We start from the raw sequence: 18,321 nt of genomic DNA on the forward strand, positions 1-18,321 counted from the left end.
AGTTGTTGTTTATACCGACGTTTCAGCAAAATACATGAAGGTTGTACCTAAAACATACTAGACGGTTTCTAAAACAAGAAAATGGTTTTTGGCGACATAACCTCACTTCCTTTTTAGTTCTGTATTTATTAGGTATTCGGTTATTGTCCTCACTAATACTGTCCTACTAATACTTCGTAGGCTAGTTCTTCTCATCAAAGGTAATACTCACAGAATCTAAATTTAGAAGCTAATCAGAACTATAAGATCCTATTTTTGATTCGAATCAAGACTATAAGAACATATAATATAACTTAAGCTTTCTTACAAAAATCCATTTCTTATACTTAATTGTTTTGAATTTTAACCGCTCTTAAAGAACTACCAATTTAAATCTGATTCGCCGCCAACTCGATCCAGTCCTTGTACTCTGCCACACGTGTATAAATACCGGGGATACCCGGTCTTCCACAACCGATGCCGAACGACACTACACCCACCAAAACATATCGCCCACGTGAATAGCCCACCAAAGGTCCACCGGAATCTCCCTTACAGCTATCACGTCCACCACCCAGCGCACCGGCACACAACATTCCCTCGGTTACACGCACGGTGTTACTGTAAGCGGCCTGGCAAGAGCGCTGCTCAAATTGCTGTACAGTCACGAAGCGTAAACGTGGCGATCTCAAGCGCGAATCCTCTGTAACGGTACCCCAACCGCTTGCAAAGAATACAGTATGGTATGCAACTGCCATATCTGCGTTTGAGGCCAACGCTATCGGCTGAATATTTGCGCTAAACGGTAGTGAATATGTCAACGCCAACACTGCAATGTCATCGTTAATAGCGTTAGCTGGCTGAAATTGCGGATGTATGAAAATGCGTCGTACCGGCAAATATACACCACCGCGCTCGTGCTCCGACGAACCGGCGCGCACGGCAAACAACTCCGGCATATCCCATAACTCGAAGCAGTGTGCAGCGCTCACTATAATCGTTGGGCTATAAATGGCGCCACCGCAGCGGTGGACACCTTCCTGCTGGATGGACACTTGATAGGGAAACTGTGATATTTGCGCCTCGTAGCCGCCCACAATACGTCCAACGGAAGTCTCTAACTGCCCTGGAGTCTGCTTCGTTGTTGCTGCTATGTTGTTTTCAGCTGCGGAGAGCGTTGCAATGCCCAGCAGCAGCAAGATTGTTGACTTGTATGCGTGGTCGTTCATTTTAAATGCTTCTTAAGATTCAAACGCGGGCTAATTGTGGTGTCTCTTATATATACGCTGGTTCTAACCAAAAACAACTGTGTACATAGTTTATAGCTGTGAGGAGGCCAAGATGTTTAGGCTTATCTATACGAGCTAATACATCCGGCCTCCGCATTACAAATCTAGTACAATGAACTTGCTTAGTTTACATGATATTGACCTCCAAGCAGCTGCTACTACATATCTTTACAACATAGAATTATGTAGGTGTACTTCGGCAAACATAATCTAAGATACGAGTTAGGTACGTTACAGTCGTGAAGTTTTAAATTTTTCAGTTTTTTTAAGCTATATTTGCTGGAACCTTACCATCGGCGAACCAAGAGACATAGCCGAAACTGATATTAGTCGTCTCAACAAATTTGTAACAGGCTCAAAGTGCTTTGTCGAGCTGTAAGGATCTTATAATTCAGTATATAAGACTAAGAAAGATTCTTCGTATGGACGACCTTTTAACCTAACTTAACCTATAGTTATATATTTGAGTTAAATAGTAAAAAAATTAAAGCAGTTACGGTTTTATCTCGTCGACTTAGTTAAGGAAACTCTGGATGCTCCTGGGAGGCGATTCCGCTTCAAGCAAGTTACTACAGGGATGGTTTCACAAGCCTCACTGTGTAGATGTTCGATAGGAGACATCAAAAGGCATCCCAATATAGATCAGAGGGCAGTGTTCTGCCATGTCTGAAGCTTCCCCGTGCATTTCACTGCATCCAGGCGACCATATTGGTGCGGCGTTGTTAAGAACCGTCCGGCCGATTGCTTTGTATGCTCCCAACAACGTTTCTTTACCTTTTCCTCTGAGGATTTCGTTGTGGTTCTATACTTTGGAAATAATCGCAGTCGAAATTTTAACGCCATCGACTGCAATAATATGGTCAAGTCTGTACTCCTTCGTCCAGTTTGTGAATAGGGTCGCTGTGGATTTAGTGGGAGAGTGCGTTAGATTCCGTAGCGAACCTTAGAGGGGAAGCGAAAAAGCTCGAAGAGATAGCTGTTTACTTTTGGACGCATTCCATCGATTCCATTGCCCGATGTTATTATTATGAAATCATCAGCGTACAAAGTGTTAGAAATTACCCCTGGTGGTTGAGAAAGTTTCGAGATGTAGAAGTTAAGCAGCAACGGAGAGGGAGTGTGGAATCGCCTGCTAATTCTTCTCAATTTAGAGTTTTTACTTCGATACAGTACGAATGATGGTCGACCGCTCAGGTATTTCATAGTCCACCTCTTTAACCCTGGAGGGAACGTAGATTTTTCCATGCTCTCAAGTAGCGTTGTGTGGTTGACTGTATAAATGACTTTTAACAAGCCCAACGCTACGAGGATGGCCTCTCGCAGGGTGATTTTTGATTGAGGCCATGAACTATCTGGGGGCTTATGACGCTAAGAGCTGTGGTGGTGCTGTGCACTTTTCGGAAGCCATGATGGTGGTTTGCTAAACTAAGATGGTGAGTGAAAGTCAGGAATTGCCAGGTCTGAAGTGTATTCACTACTGAGAAGAGGAGAGTTATCGGACAATAGGACTCCCCTTTGTTGGCGCGTTTCCCAGGTTTCAGTAGTGGAACCATTCTTCCGATTTTCCACAAATGATTTATTTCAACTTTTCATGATCGATTTCGATGGATTCTTCATTATTTGCTTTTTAAAATAATAAAATAGTCATAATTAAAACTTTATTCTTCTACCTTCGCACCTTGGGTTCTTATCAGGCAGTCATCTGTGGCGTAAATACATTACACCTGATTAGCTAGCTAAGTTTGTAAACAAACACTGTTGAAATACTGATGTGATTTCCAGCACATATATGTAATGTAAGTATACTTACATACATATGTAGATATATGTACATACAATACATATATAAGCATATGTTTAAAAAGAGATAGAAAAGACAAGATTATTTTTTTTCAGTTAGTGTTATCAATGAATTTATTAAAAATATTTCATATATATTTATAGTAAGTGAATAAAGCAGTGTCTTTTTTATATAATGCATAACAGAATTGCTAATTATAATAAATTATAAGCATACTATAAACATACATAAGTATATTAAATTTCAATTTTGCATTTCTTATCATTTGTGTACATAAAATTAATTACTTATTCAAAATTATTATATATGAAAGACTTAACACTAAACTCAATACACTATACATATATTTTAATTTTAGCTCAACACACTGACCTAAATTCTCATCATCTTAGCATTTCATCACAAACATATAATTTTTATTCTGCTGAAATAAGCCCCTACACTGCTTTAATAATTTTTTTTATGCGCGAACCGTTATTTTTTCTCTCTATTCCAATATTTTAAAATCTTTTTAATTCAGTTAACATACACAGGCGACCAAAAAACCACTTTTCAACAATTAAATCATACTATTCGAAGTTAGATTCAAATAAATCAATATATTTATGTAAACTAACTTATATGGAAATTGGCGTAGAAAGCTTCACGAACACATGTTTAATTTCTACAGCCACTCTCTTCTAATCATCTCTCCATTGCCGTCACTTGATCCTTCAGATAATCCATATGATTTACACTGTCAAGCATGATTTCATGTTGATAATCAACATGTTGTAATATCAATTGCATTTTATGCAAATTCTGACTGCTATAATCGGATACAATGTCCACTTGTGTGAAGTTTTTTATGCTCTGGCCCAAAATCTGAAAAATAAATTTAAAATGCATTTTCATGCTAAATAAACAAATACAATATATTTTCCATGCTTACCTCATTTGACTTGGAGCCACGAACTATCTGCCGCGCTACGGATCCCAAATTGTTTACATTAACGCCAACGCGATCACAAAGTCGTTTTTTGCTATCGCTGAAGAGGTGACGTGCTGAACTGCTCGATGCTGACGCCATCTTTAGGTGAGAATTTAATTATTTTATTAAATAACATTAGCCTAAATAAGGAAAATATACTGCCCAATGGTATTCTGCCTTTACAGGTATGTAATTGGAAAACTCTTTTATATTAATAACAGCAGATTGGAAGGCCTAACCATTGGTTGCCGCATTAAAGCCATCATAATATGTTTAACAATTCTGGAAATCTGACAAAATGCCTAATTCTTTCCGACTTTAACTGCCCGATATCTTTTAAGAAGTGGATTGCTAGTTTCAGAAAGTAGGTGGAAATTTGACGTGCAAGATATCCTGTCTCAATTGTCTGATGGCTAGGTAAACAGAGAGGTGATGTTCCAGCAACTCAACATTCTTTTTGCATGCTCTGCATTTTGCCTATTCAATTTCAACAAGAAACCCTATGATAACCCCTACATTGTGGCCTAGATCCATCTTATCTAAAAGAAACAAGTTTTAGTCTTTCTCGACGAAACCCTTGAAGAAACTAAATGCTTTATTTTGATATTTATGTATGTATGCTAATAGCCCCACCAATATTTTTATGTCACAAGTGAAACAGATTTTTGATAAAAACGTAAACTACCGCACATTTATTTGTAAATATTTAATATTATAAGCTTACCTTGTACCAATCTAATTTTTCACAAAATTCACAATACTTTGTTTATTTCGTAAACAAAATTTTTTCTTCCTCAAAATGTCAAACTATCAGCTGTTTTCTTGTCACTGTGTAGAGCGCCATCTCTTGGTCATTTTTTGACATAGCCTGCCAGAAGAGAGCCAATTCTGACAGATTTTTCTATGGCTCATACAATTGCTCGATAAATTATATGTCAAATGCTATTGGCGTGACAGTCGTCGGACTCCTCGGCCGGATTAAAGTCTTATTCATCCTCATTTCCTTATTATTTATTTGAAAAAAGATCGATGATTCTCAAGGGCTTAAACGAGATTTAATCTCTGTAATTATAATGTTTATCTGAGCTACTAAGAAATTGGCGAGAGTTCCAATAAAAAACCAGAGATATACATATTTTAAAACGAAAATAAATACATATACACATCAGACACCGTTCACACGTCAGACGGGTCTATGTAAACACAACGGAACCGGCTTTTTATTCGTCCAAGGACTATAAAATCGTCAGCATCCCTCCAAATTACTTCAAGAATATCTTAAGCCGCTACTACAACATCAACATAAATACAACACATTGATGATACCTGGGCAGGTGTTGACCTCCATCTGCTAAACAAACTGTGAAATACCTGTAATGTTACGAGAGCTTTTAGGTAACGAGTTCAGAAATAATTGTCTCCGGAAGTTCGAAGTGAATCAAAACCGTATTTTCCGTGGTAAAGGGGTTACTAAAGGTCACTATTATATTAAGATCGAGTTAATATGGATTATATGTCAGGCCGTTCCTACGATTGAAAAGCCTACGTAACCAAAACGGACCGGATTTTTACCGTTTCCATGATAGTCGGGTCTACGTAAACGAAATGGACCGGCATTTTTAGCTGGCCATGAACTGCCAACTCGACAGCATTCCTCTAAATTATTCCGGGGATGTTTACTGTCACTACAACAACTACAGTAATCATAACCGAACAAATTCCACTCATGTCCATCAATACTAGAGGATTATTATTATATATTATTGTTCCTTAGTCTAATGTCTGAGATAATATTAGCATTTGATAAAATGAAAGCTTTAAAGTTCATCTTATATTTATTCACTTTTCTTTCATTACAACATGAAACAACATTAAATTGAAACATTCACAATCGCGTACAACTTCATTTCAAGTACGGTCCACTATGCACAAAACAATGCTTCACACTCGGCTTATAGCCTTGACAGCGATTATTCCATGCGACCCAAGCGCTGAAGCCCTGTATGCGTCGTATATACTTTGCACAGGCGACCGAAAACCGTATATCGTCGCTCAGTAGTAGACGACAAGGCATGCGACACGAATCGGTGGATGGACGTCCATCGGCCGGCTTGCACCAGTAGCGATCGTTGATTTGAAACAGACCCCAATCGACGGAGCCATCCACATTCGATGGATTTATGGCTTTCGTATTGAAGGAGCTCTCTCCCTCGATCAAACACATCCAATCGTCCAGCTCATGAAAAGGCATACCCATGCGATAGAGACGTCGTGCCAACGCACATTTATTGTAAATGCGTGCTTGTACTTGTATAACGGTACTTAGAGAACTGAGCATAAAAATTGAAGCGATTAATGCGGGAAATGCTTTGTTTTGTAACTTCATTATTATAAAATAACTTTTATACAATCTGCACTTGCTCAAAAATTTAATTTAACTGAATTTTGAATATTTCAAACATTTACTTTTATATACTGGTAATGTGTCCAAGTCATCAGATTTTAAATTGTAAAAAAAAACGTTATATAAATTTAATGTCTTCGGCGTCCACGCGGCATCTTCAACATATTTAAATTTTTAAAGTCGCCCTGTAGGAATTTTTTTAATTTCTGCTATTGCAAGAACTTTTGTTTCTAACGGTAAAGCTTTTTATAACGAAAATATAAATATTTTAAGTTAAAAACCAGTATTTTTGGAACATAAGAAGGTTAGTTTCCACCAAATTTCATGAATAAAAAATCCAAAAACTTGTTTATTTGAATTTTTCACATAAATTTTGAGGTTCTGTGAGAAAAGTCTTAAGGCAATAGTTATAGACCTTTTTATTAGCTACAACATTCCCATATAACTTTGTTCTAATGGATTAACAGTTTTGCCGGAAATCGGGATAAACCATTCATAACCCTTAAAATATTCTCTCTTCTCTCTCTTTCTTTTCCCGTTATCAGATCGCCCGTAAATTATTTTTCCCTTGTTGTTTGCTATTTTATCTATCGTTTCTGATGGGTTTCAACCTACTATGGTTTTTTTGTTTGAAAAATGTTCTACCATTCTTCAAAAATTCTTACAAATACATACACTCCTATCTCCGAAAATATTTGTCGGTTTAACTTCAAATTTTCGAAAAATATTTCAAAATATATGGAAAAATTCGATTTTTTAAATCCCCTAGTGGTTAAAACCCCTTGACTTGACTAACTTAACTGTAAAATACAAAACCTCTGAACTTTTCAATAGGCTTCCTATAAGCTCACCGGTTGAACATATTTCCTCTGTGTATTAATATATGTAGAACTATGCACTGATATTTTTCCTGCAGGGCACGCACAAAAATCATCCAAAATAAAGAACCAATTAACAAAATTAATTGATACTTGTATAAATCGTGGTGAATTCAATTGGAAATCTACTTCTAGTACATTGGTAAACTGAAGTTGGCGCTCAGCACCTGCACACTTTCAATTTCCACTAATATGCGATGCTTCAGCGCCGAACGGTCATTGTACTGGACAGCCGTTCGACACAATCTTATCGCTTAACGATTTTTCAAGAGCTTTGAAGCGTTCAAGTGTCAGTTTTTATCAAAAATGAATTGCTTAATTTACATAACATTTGCCAAATGGAAGTAGAACACGCGACGCCGCAAAATTACAAAGCTTTCAACACTGCGGCACGTGGGCGAAATGTTACGCTTCAGAATGTAGGTTCGAGCGCGCAGGCGGCAGTTAGCTAGCGAGTGTCTACTAATCTAAGATGTTATTTGTGGAACTTAATTAAAAAACAAAATTTCTTTCATCATCTGTTAAAGATTTGTATATTTTTAAATATTAAGGAAGGATCATTCCGTATTTTTTGAGAAAAATTTTCAAAGATGAAATTCCTTTAAAAGAGTATACCTCTCGATCGATTTCTAGTTGACGTGCCCGAAGTTCATTCAGTTTTTTATACATCCAATTAATGTCAACTCGTTGGGATTCTCCATATTAATTGGTATAAAAGATCATATTTCAACTATGTAGACCGAGGACCTGCCAAGCCTGGGTAATCAACGTCGTTCGGTCCTACATACCCGAAGTACAACCAGTTTTTATCCCATTCAATGGTTGTCAACGCGTTGGCATTCTCCATATTAACTGCTATACAAGATATGATGTCACCAATATGGACCGAGAGCCTGACGAACTTGACTAATCAACGACATTCGGTTCCAGGTACCCGAAGTTCATGTCAACTCATTAGCATTCTTCATATCATTTGGTGTACAAGGTAAACTGTAAACTATGCGGACCGAGCGCATACCTAACCTACATTCTAATCTACGTTCCCGAAATACATCCAAGACTGACAAAGTCATAACATTCTCCACATCAACTTATATACAAGGTAAAAGGTCAACAAGGTGGACCGAGAGCCTACCGAACCTGACAAACCAACGACGTTGGGTACTACGTACCCTAAGTACAACCAGTTTTTATACATCCAATGGCTATCAACTCGTTGCCATTCTCCATATTAACTGGTATAGAAGGTAAAATGTCTGGACCAGGATTCTACGTTCCCGAATTAAAAAATTAAAACCAGTTGTTGCCAATTTTAAGAAACTCAACATTTATTTTTTCTCAAATTGATTTTAAATTGATTTCAAATTTACAATATTCTCTCGATAAACCCAAATACATCAAATTTCCACAATTACAAACAATCATTTATATTCGGTAAGGCCCGACCGCCCTGACACTGTCCATTCCACACAGTCCAAGCGCCAAAACCTTGTGCACCCTGTATTTGGCGCGCACAACGCAGCGATGTACTAATATCATCGGTAGTCAACGAACGACATGGTGTACCACAAATATTCGACGTGCGACGTCCATCTTGAGGATCACACCAAAAACGATCGTTGATTTGAAAGAGACCCCAATCACGCGAACCATCCGAGTTCGGTGGACCAATGGCCGCCGTATTGAACGTACTCTCATACTGCGCAATACACACCCAAGCGGGTATATCGCCACGCGGCGCACCCAGACGCGACAGCTCACGAGCCAAAGAGCAGCGATCGAATATCCTGGCAACGATACCGGAGAAAGTGCAGAACAAAATAAAGCAAGAAAGTTGAAACTTCATGGTTTGCGTGGTGTTAAATAAGTAACTTGTGTTAAAAATAGAATTCGTTGGCATATGTATTTATAGAGAATTTTAAAGAGGTTAAGGAAAATATGAAATTTTTTTTTGGATTGTAATAAGAATAATACAAATAGCACTTCGGTGGAAGGTATTCACATTTTTCGGAGATATTCAATGACAAAATTTTTTAACAAAGAAACACTTTAGTGATATTTATTATATTTCAGTATTTTTTCGAAAAGAATCTAAAGTGATTGTTTCATAACTTTTATTATTTAACAATGCATTGAAAAAGCTGTATAAAAATAGGCGTCGCCTGGAACGAAATGTAGGTCATACTCAAAACGAAGGGAGTAGTGTCTTTAAGCTTAAACCACATAACTCAAAATTAGTAAAAATCTGTTTTTTAGTAAAAAAACATTGAAATTATTTTAAAAATGTTTTTATAACATACATAATATTCATATTAGCTACCACCCAAAACAAAATATACAAAAACATTTTATCAAACATGCAAATTTATCCACTTCAAACTCATTATTCTCATCTTTTAACAACTCGACGTAAGCCTTTTTATTTCACAAGCGCATATCCTTAAAATAAATATAAATATCGTCTACCCAACTCTCTACAAATCATTTTCACACCAAAAACCGGCCTTTCACCATGAAAACTCTGCTCGTCTCACTTTTGCTAACGATCGCGCTCGGCAGCGTAGAGCCACGCATACTCGATAAATGCTCGCTGACACGCGAACTGGCCGGGTTGGGTATACCACGTGCCAATATACCCAATTGGGTGTGCATCGCACAATACGAAAGTAATTACAACACCGCCGAATTGGGACCACCAAATCCGGATGGTTCGCGCGATTGGGGCATATTCCATATAAACGATCGTTATTGGTGTGATCCTGGTGATGGGCGACCCAGTGCAAATACTTGTCAAGTATCTTGTCAATCGCTCAATACGGACGATATAGCGGCAGCTGTGACGTGTGCACGACAAATTATACGTACGCAGGGTTTCGCAGCTTGGAATACGTGGAATAATAATTGTGGCGGAGGGGCGAATGTACCGAGCATCGATGATTGTTCTTGAAGTGATCTGAATGGTTTGTGTTGAAAATAAATTCATGATTAAAGATTTTATGAAATTTTTGTTTTACTTTTTATAAACATATAAAATGGGTTAAAAGTGTCTTATTGTTCAAAACAAGACGATCAGACACCGCTGTATTAGGTATACGTGATATTCTTCTACTTTACTGGCGTAGACACCGCTTACGCGGTTATAGCCGAGTTAACAACAGCTCCTTTTCACTATTTGGCACCATTTAGAGAATCCGAGTGTTGCCATGTCTTACTCTCTCCACCCGGTCTTTCCAACGCAATGGAGGTCGTCCTCTTCCACTGCTTCCCCCAGCGAATACTGCATCGAATACTTTCAAAGCTGAAGCGTTTTCATCTATTCGGACGACATGACTTGGCCAGGCGTAGCCGCTGTCTCTTAATTCGAGCCATAACTTTTCCGCAGAACCTTTTTCGCGAAAACTTATAACGTCGACTCATCAGATGTTGTCATCGTCCATATCTCTATACTAGATCAACTCTGGGGGTTCTACAATAGTATGCTCCGGTATTGAAACCTTCAGTTGTCGCCGCATCTTTTTGTAGAATTTTCGAGCATTACCCCTGTCGGCCAGCTTGTCAAGCTCTTCGTACTCAAACATCTCTTTTTTTTTGTCTGCATATGCATCTCGATTTCTTCTTCAACTTTCGGTCTCTATCTCATCCCGCACGTGTTGTGGTCATGTTCGATCTGGTTGGTGGCTTTTCGATCCGGAGACAGCCAGACAGCCAAATCAGCGATATATTGAAAAACTTCGCTTTGATGCGGATTGTGGCTAGACGTTCATCCACCGGCGTGAATGCCAGAACCCGGCGGCGAAGTCTCTCTCCCAGCACAAATCCCACACCGAATTTGCGCTCCTTTATATGACCTCTGCAGTAATTGCCACAAGGAAATACTCATCTCAGTCCTTGTCACGTCTATCGCACTTCTTCGATGGCGGTGATGTCAAATTTATTTTTATGAAGACATCAATCAGCAGGAGCAGCGGCACCTTCCCAATTAAGTAAGCGGACATTTCAGGTGCATGCCCTTAAATCGTTATCTTTAATGATCGTCATCAAAAGAGGGTTTCTCTTCATATGCTGTTCCTTCGTTTTCATTGGGGGGTATTTTTTACGTAGCGGATCTCAAACCCAGCGCGCAACCCTGGATTGGGAGGGTTCGCCTTCTCTCTTTAGCTCCCCTTCAAACAGATGTTATTTGGCTACCGAAAGGATCCTTGATCTAAGACCGAAAGTCGTGAGTTGCTTGAGCCATATGTAAGAGAATGGTTTTTGGCCACACCCAAGTGAATGGCAATCAGAGAACTTTCCTCACTTGCGTGAACTTCTACACATGACTCAATCCTCCAATAAAATTTGACCCAGACTGACGAAAAAAGCCACATTTCCTCATATTTTAATACAAAGCTTTATCATAACCTTGAAAATAGGCTCCATTTGTTAAAAGACCTCAGTTGGGAAGGATTTTTATCGATTCCGTTTGCGTACGCAGTTGAAATGGACCAGTCGCTACAAATTTGATCTAATAGTAATATGATAATGTGCGGTTCTTTCCAAGAAATCTGTTTAAAAATCTTTTGTGAAATAACCTAACCTCAATCAAAGTTTAGCAAATATTAAAAAAGAGTCCAGTTTCGGTTATAAAAATATTTCTTTAATAAAATCGACATTTACGAAATCCTCTAGATATAATCTTACATATTTAAGTATGTATTTATGTATGTATAAATGTACAAATAAAAAACTTTATTTTATTACTAGTATGTACGTCTGTACCTAAAAATGTAATAATAATACAAGTATTTATAAACTAAATGTTCAAACGTCACAAATAACAAATCTAATGTAATGTATTTCCACAGTCTTATGCTTGATCACGCCTTAAGTTGGCCCTCTGCAGCCAAAGTACCGAGTGTCACCTGCTCGTTGGGCACCTGATAGCCACTCTTTGGCAGATATTGACGCTTACGTGAACGCGGCCGCACCAACATGTGGAGCACACATGCCGTAAATGCAAATATAGCGAAGTAGAAGAAGCTACGACGACCACCGATGTGTTTGAAGATCAGACCGCCAACCAGCGAGCCAACGGAGAAACCCAAACCGTCATCCATGCCAGCCATTAGACCCTGTACGGTGGCGGAAGTGCCCGGTGGCGCTACAGCTGACGCGTAGGCAACAATACACGTGTAGCACAAGGCATATGTGCTGCCTTGAAAGAACAACTCCACACCAACTAAGTACCAAGGGTTTGGTATCCAAGCGATTAGCGCGAGACGCATGGCGTAGAAGAAGAAGCACATGGTCATACAATGTACGTAGCCGAGTTTTTTGATAATTTTGCCGCTGTAGAAAAAGAATGGCACTTCGCCAGCAAGGCACTCGGCGGCAACAACACAGCCTTCAATTAACTTAATTTGCGACATAAAGCCCGTTTCGGCAGCCACCTCTTCAAGATGCCAGAACATGAAATAAATGATGAATGAATCGATTATGCCAGCAATTGTAGCGAATACTAGAAATACAGCAATAGCCGGATGGCTAACCAATTTCCAGACATCCTTGAATATGGACTCCGACGACGAGAGTTTCGGTAGTTTCAACTTTGAAACGCTTAGCAAATCGAAACCGCTGAAGATCATCATCACAATCAGTGCAGGTGTGAAACTTTTTAGCGCATCTGCGGTCCAAAGATTCACCGCAATACCGGCCAACAGCGCAGTAGCACCAAAACCGATTGTGCCCCAAACACGTTGTGCGCCATATTTACCCTCCTCCGATTCGCCAAGCATATCGAAGCAGATCGCATCCGAGATCGAGTTGACAACATTGAAACCAATGGTGCCCAGGCACATGAAGACCACAAACAGCCAAAAGGTGGGATTTCCGTATATGCAATCCGTTTGCAATTCGGACGCGAATTGACACGTGATGTTGGCGGTGTTCGGAAAATCTATAGTATCATTGGAATCAGCTGGAGTAACGCACATATAAGCCTCAGTTGGTGCCCACACGTTGCTCGTTAAGTTGAGCTGCTGTGCTGTCGTTGTTGCGGTAGCCGTAAAGTATGCAACGAAATCGGTGCTATTAGCGGTGCTGAAGCTACAGCGCGCCGGACGCGTTGTGGAGCAAAGTGCCGTAGGTGTTAATATCTAGGGCAATAAAAAATATGGAAATATTTACAATAACAATAACAGCTGTAAATATAAATAAATGAACACTAATTAGCAGCTTGAGCTTAAGACTGGCTTTTAACTTAAAGATGCCGGTTGGTTTTTAAATTCGGCTCCTACAGATGTTCGAGCGTTCTATCTATCATTATCGCATTAATCTCGGTCTGAGCTAATCAGAAATGGAATCGACTATATTAAGATTCGGTTCGGTTCGGTAGTTACTCCAGTTTGATTGCCATAAAACGCACGGCCACTTTTTATTAAATCTACTGATTTTCGTCTAGCGAGCCACAAAAGTCTCCTTAAATGAATAAATAAATCTCTCATCCGAGGCTGTTTTGGCCTTTTCATTGGCGAGCCCCAAACCCAGCGCACAATCTTGGAAAGGAATGTTTCGTCTTCGCACTTTTGCTCGTCTTCAAAGGAATGTTTTTCGGATACTCAGAGGATACTTCGTCTAAGACCGCAAACAGTCACTCCAAAGTGAATGGCACTCGGAGAACTTTCGTCATTTGCTTGAACTTCTACTCATGGCTCCATCATGCTACTTCGAACTGAGTAGGCAATTGGGAAGTAAAGTCCTTTCCTGACGAACAAAGACCAAATTCTACAAGTCACACAAAATTCCCCGTCCTGCTATATGGTGCAGAGTCATGGACGATGACAACGTCTCATGAGTCGACGTTACGAGTGTTCAAGAGAAAGTTAAAGGAAGAGGAAATCTTCCACTCTGTTGGAAAGACCAGGTGGAGAAAGACCTGGATACACTTGGAATCTCCAATTGGCAGTAAACAGCGAGTTGGAAGAACGACTGGCGCGCCGTTGTAATCTCGGTCATAACAGACTAAGCGGTGTTTACGCCAATAAAGAAAGAAGAAGGCATAGTAACTGTCTGGACTTAGAGTCAGTTGAAAGATAACCCAAATTTTAGCTGCCACATCTCGACTTCTTTTGGGCTTCTTTTATTTGATCTAATCAAAGAACCGTATGATTTGAGCCTAATATTTCAGCCTTATCGAAATTGATCTAAGGTAAAATGCTGATTTCTTATTAAAAAAAAAGAAAGTTGACTATAATATTGACCGGACTTTCGGTAGTTAGAGAGAGAATCCAACTTTTTTGGAATTTTAATGCGTAGAACCCTCTAGTAATGGTATGAAATCAAAACGGGAACCATAAACAGAACCTAAACGGGTATAAAACCTAGGAAGAAACTCAAACCTCCACAACCATACTACAACAACTTATATTACCACGATTTGTTCCAAAAAATATCAACACACTTACCTCCGAAGAACAATTCGCTAGATCGGCCGCCACAAAACTAACATTCCAAACATCCGTTACATCCAAATTGATGGCATGCGGTGCGGCAGGCGGCACAAAGTAGAAAGCAGCATAAGAGAGCGTCATCAGTAAAATGAGTAAGGAGAAAATAAATTTACGAAAATGCTAAAAATAATAACAGTAAATTAAACAATAAACGATTGTAATTTATTTGAAAAAAAAAAAATTACCGAAAAATAATCGGCAATATAGCCCACAATAGGCTTCGCTATCACATACATAATCGGCAGCACCGATGTTATATAGCCCATCACATCTGGCGAAACGCCCAACTGCTTGCCATACACCGACAGCTGCGGCAGTATGGGACCCATTGCTGCACATAATATACAAAAAATATATAAACAATGAGCTTAGCGATAATTTCAAAGCGAAATTAATTTTTCTTTAATTACCGGCCATGAAGAAAAAGTAATGCGCCTTTATGGGCAAAAGATGTCGATTCACTTTCACCATTTTGTAAACACTTCTTTCACTTTGCAAACACGATCTACTAAAACATATGATATCAATACATTGCCGTTATAATTTCACAGTTTGACGCTCGTAACTCCATGCATTCGCTTAGGGACGCGAAAGCTATCTGCATATCCAGTCGTCAGCGTCGCTAATTAGAACCTGTGGCTCCGATTCTTAAATCAATTTTTATCTGCTCCAACACAATGTCGCATGCACTCGTCTCGAAAGAGCACCGAAAAAATTGGCAAAATTTCCGTAATCTCATTAATTGAAGTGTTTTACTGATAACTCTTTAAACGCTGCCTCGTCGCCTTGTCGTCGTCTGCTCACTCAGGCACCGAACAGTAATCATAAACGTAAAATCAAAACGCTGAGACCGTCGCGCTCTTGTTCACTATTATTATTTATCTTCGGCATGGAATCGTGTACAATGTCGCAGGCGTGTTATTGCCCTCTGATAGTTGTTTGCTTAGAACCTAGAATAGAAAAAAGCCGTATATAAACAAATAAAAGTGTTAGATTTTATTCAGCCTAATTAGTTGCTAAGTTATGCATATGTGTTTCATATACCGTTATAGTTTCTGCGTTATCAGCACTTTATAATGTTTTATTATCCTATAGAATACCAGTCATAATAAATTCACATCTAATCAGATCACATCGTTTATGAGTGATAAACTTCTATTGTTATGACTCGAAAAACTTGAAAAATACGCAAAGTTAGGTAAACAAGTTTTAGGTTAAAACAACAACACTTCTCATATCGTATAAGAAGATTTATGTACAAGATCTTCATTTTGATCGGTCAGTTTGTATGACAGCTATATATATGTTATAGAGCTACGATCTGAACAATTTGTTCTATGAGTATACTGTTACCTTCCACACTAATGTGGGCGAAATTTCATGCAGATATCTTGTCAAATAAAAAAGTTTCCCATATTGATTAATTACATAATAAATGGTGATCCATTTCGAGGTTCCCTACTCTTTTAAAGAAAAAACACAGAAACTTCAGATTTAATGGGGAATGTTTATTATTATTCGATAGAACATTTTTTGGCATTAATATTTTTAAGATTATCTCTTCCAAATGTTGTCCGCGGCTACGTCACAGATCGCCCGAGTCCAATTCATTATGACTCGCTCGAGCATTTCGAATGGTAACTGGCGAAGGACACGCCGTGATGTTTTACTCTAAGGCCTAAATCGTTGTGATTGCCTGCATAGACTTTAGACTTTACATTTACCCACAGGAAATATACTAACGGTGAGATATCACACGATCTTGGTAGCCAATCGACCGGCCCAAAACGTGACATTATCTGCTCACCGAAGTGTTCTCTCAATAAATCCATTGGTTGATGCGATGTGTGGGAATTGTCGCCGTCTTGTTGAAACCAAATGTCGCCGAGATCAGGAGCTTCAATTTCAGGCATCAAATAGACGGTTATCATGGCGCGATAACGGTTGTCGTTGACGGTTACTTTCTCACCGACATCATTTTTGAAGAAATATGAACCGATGATTTCAAAGGGCAGCTCTTGAATCTCAATCAGGTTGCTCTTCGTCCCAAATGCGGCAATTTTGCTTGTTAACATACACATTGAGCCAGAATTGGCGCCCATCTATAAACAAAGTTTGATTCGAAAATATCGGATAATCTTGGAACGTTTCAAGAGCCCATAAAGCGTAATGATGTCGCTAGGGAAGGTCGAGCGGCTTCAGTTCTTGCACAAGCTGTATTTTGTACGCTTTCAATCGACTTTCCACGGTCTTCGTGTACACTCTCAGCTACGGCTGCTATATTTACTTCACTACGTGCTGGAGGTGGCCATTATGTCCAATATTATGCAATAATGAATACTGGGTCTCAAGATGGGTAATGATGTTGCGAATAGTACCCTCAGTAGGCCGATCCTAACTAAGTACTATCAACCTCGCCGTCTCCCTTAATATTATTTAGACAATACTGTTGCAGTTTATTTAGTGCTTGAAAAGAGTGTGGTCTTTAGAAAGCACTTTCAGTTAAACCCACTCAAGATAAAGATATCATCATACTCAAAGTAAACCCGTAAGGCTGCAGTGTTTCTACTAAACAACTAGGTGCGAAACGAGGGTTGGTTTTTGGCCCTGCGCTCTCTATAAGTCTATTAGGTAATCAATGCTTTAGGAATGTGAAATTTTAAGAGGCAATTAAGCTACATTACAGAAAATTCCAGTGAAGTACATACATATATTGCGATAGTATAGATTTTGCTATGAAACATGAAATGTTTTAGAAACAACCAAGCATTCTGTTAGTAATTTTGACCCAAATCCGCTTAAAGCGTCGCAAATCTGTATTGATTTTGTCCTCTTTGCGTTTTTTAGTAATATTGACCTCTTACATGCATTCGTATCGATGATCCATATTTGGCTGTTCAGATTTTAAAGATCCTAATCGACTTTCTTTTTATACTCTCGCAACAATGTTGCTAACGAGAGTATTATAGTTTTGTTCACATAACGGTTGTTTGTAAGTCCTAAAACTAAAAGAGTCAGATATAGGGTTATATATACCAAAGTGATCAGGGTGACGAGTAGAGTCGAAATCCGGATGTCTGTCTGTCCGTCCGTCCGTCTGTCCGTCCGTACAAGCCGTAACTTGAGTAAGAATTGAGATATCATGATGAAACTTGGTAAACGTATTTCTTGGCCCCATAAGAAGGTTAAGTTCGAAGATGGGCAAACTCGGCTCACTGCCACGCACACAAAATGGCGAAAACCGAAAACTTACAAAGTGTCATAACTAAGCCATAAATAAAGATATTAAAGTGAAATTTGGCACAAAGGATCGCATTAGGGACGGGCATATTTGGAAGTAATTTTTTTGGAAAAGTGGGCGTGGCCCCGCCCCCTACTAAGTTTTTTGTACATATCTCGGAAACTATTATAGCTATGTCAACCAAACTCTGCAGAGTCGTTTTCTTCAGGTATTTCCATATACAGTTCAAAAATGGAAGAAATCGGATAATAACCACGCCCACCTCCCATACA

General features: G+C 38.9%; 6 protein-coding genes across 10 annotated transcripts in view; 1 reads left to right on the top strand and 5 right to left on the bottom strand.

Moving 5' to 3' along the window:
- Positions 1–312: 312 nt before the first annotated feature.
- On the bottom strand, positions 313–1,208 carry LOC120771932 (trypsin 3A1). The gene has a single exon (XM_040100229.1). It carries the CDS (start codon positions 1,206–1,208, stop codon positions 369–371), a length of 840 nt encoding a protein of 279 aa, XP_039956163.1. The 3' UTR covers positions 313–368.
- A 2,119-nt stretch (positions 1,209–3,327) lies between these two features.
- Positions 3,328–4,864, bottom strand: LOC120771365 (BLOC-1-related complex subunit 7). Its single transcript, XM_040099324.1, has 3 exons — positions 4,764–4,864; positions 4,001–4,138; positions 3,328–3,933 (listed from the first exon to the last, which is right to left on the bottom strand). Exons 2-3 carry the CDS (start codon positions 4,136–4,138, stop codon positions 3,754–3,756), a joined length of 318 nt encoding a protein of 105 aa, XP_039955258.1. The 5' UTR covers positions 4,764–4,864; the 3' UTR covers positions 3,328–3,753.
- Positions 4,865–5,942: 1,078 nt separating this feature from the next.
- On the bottom strand, positions 5,943–6,425 carry LOC120770783 (lysozyme P-like). The gene has a single exon (XM_040098362.1). It carries the CDS (start codon positions 6,423–6,425, stop codon positions 5,943–5,945), a length of 483 nt encoding a protein of 160 aa, XP_039954296.1.
- A 2,307-nt stretch (positions 6,426–8,732) lies between these two features.
- Positions 8,733–9,167, bottom strand: LOC120772427 (lysozyme P-like). The gene has a single exon (XM_040101039.1). It carries the CDS (start codon positions 9,165–9,167, stop codon positions 8,733–8,735), a length of 435 nt encoding a protein of 144 aa, XP_039956973.1.
- A 666-nt stretch (positions 9,168–9,833) lies between these two features.
- Positions 9,834–10,268, top strand: LOC120770784 (lysozyme P-like). Its single transcript, XM_040098363.1, has one exon. It carries the CDS (start codon positions 9,834–9,836, stop codon positions 10,266–10,268), a length of 435 nt encoding a protein of 144 aa, XP_039954297.1.
- A 1,680-nt stretch (positions 10,269–11,948) lies between these two features.
- The window catches only part of LOC120770186 (major facilitator superfamily domain-containing protein 6), a 30,772-nt gene continuing 24,399 nt past the window's right edge, over positions 11,949–18,321 (bottom strand). For all 5 annotated transcript variants that reach the window (XM_040097412.1, XM_040097415.1, XM_040097416.1 and 2 more), the window contains exons 2-5: positions 15,219–15,758; positions 14,994–15,139; positions 14,764–14,928; positions 11,949–13,455 (exon numbers count right to left, since the gene is read on the bottom strand). In XM_040097412.1, coding sequence (XP_039953346.1) covers positions 12,178–13,455; positions 14,764–14,928; positions 14,994–15,139; positions 15,219–15,279 — 1,650 coding nt within the window. In that variant the 5' untranslated portion in view covers positions 15,280–15,758 and the 3' untranslated portion in view covers positions 11,949–12,177. The remainder of the gene's footprint in view (positions 13,456–14,763; positions 14,929–14,993; positions 15,140–15,218; positions 15,759–18,321) is intronic.

This window comes from Bactrocera tryoni, chromosome 3 (genome assembly GCF_016617805.1).
Source record: "Bactrocera tryoni isolate S06 chromosome 3, CSIRO_BtryS06_freeze2, whole genome shotgun sequence".
Lineage (NCBI taxonomy): Eukaryota > Metazoa > Arthropoda > Insecta > Diptera > Tephritidae > Bactrocera > Bactrocera tryoni.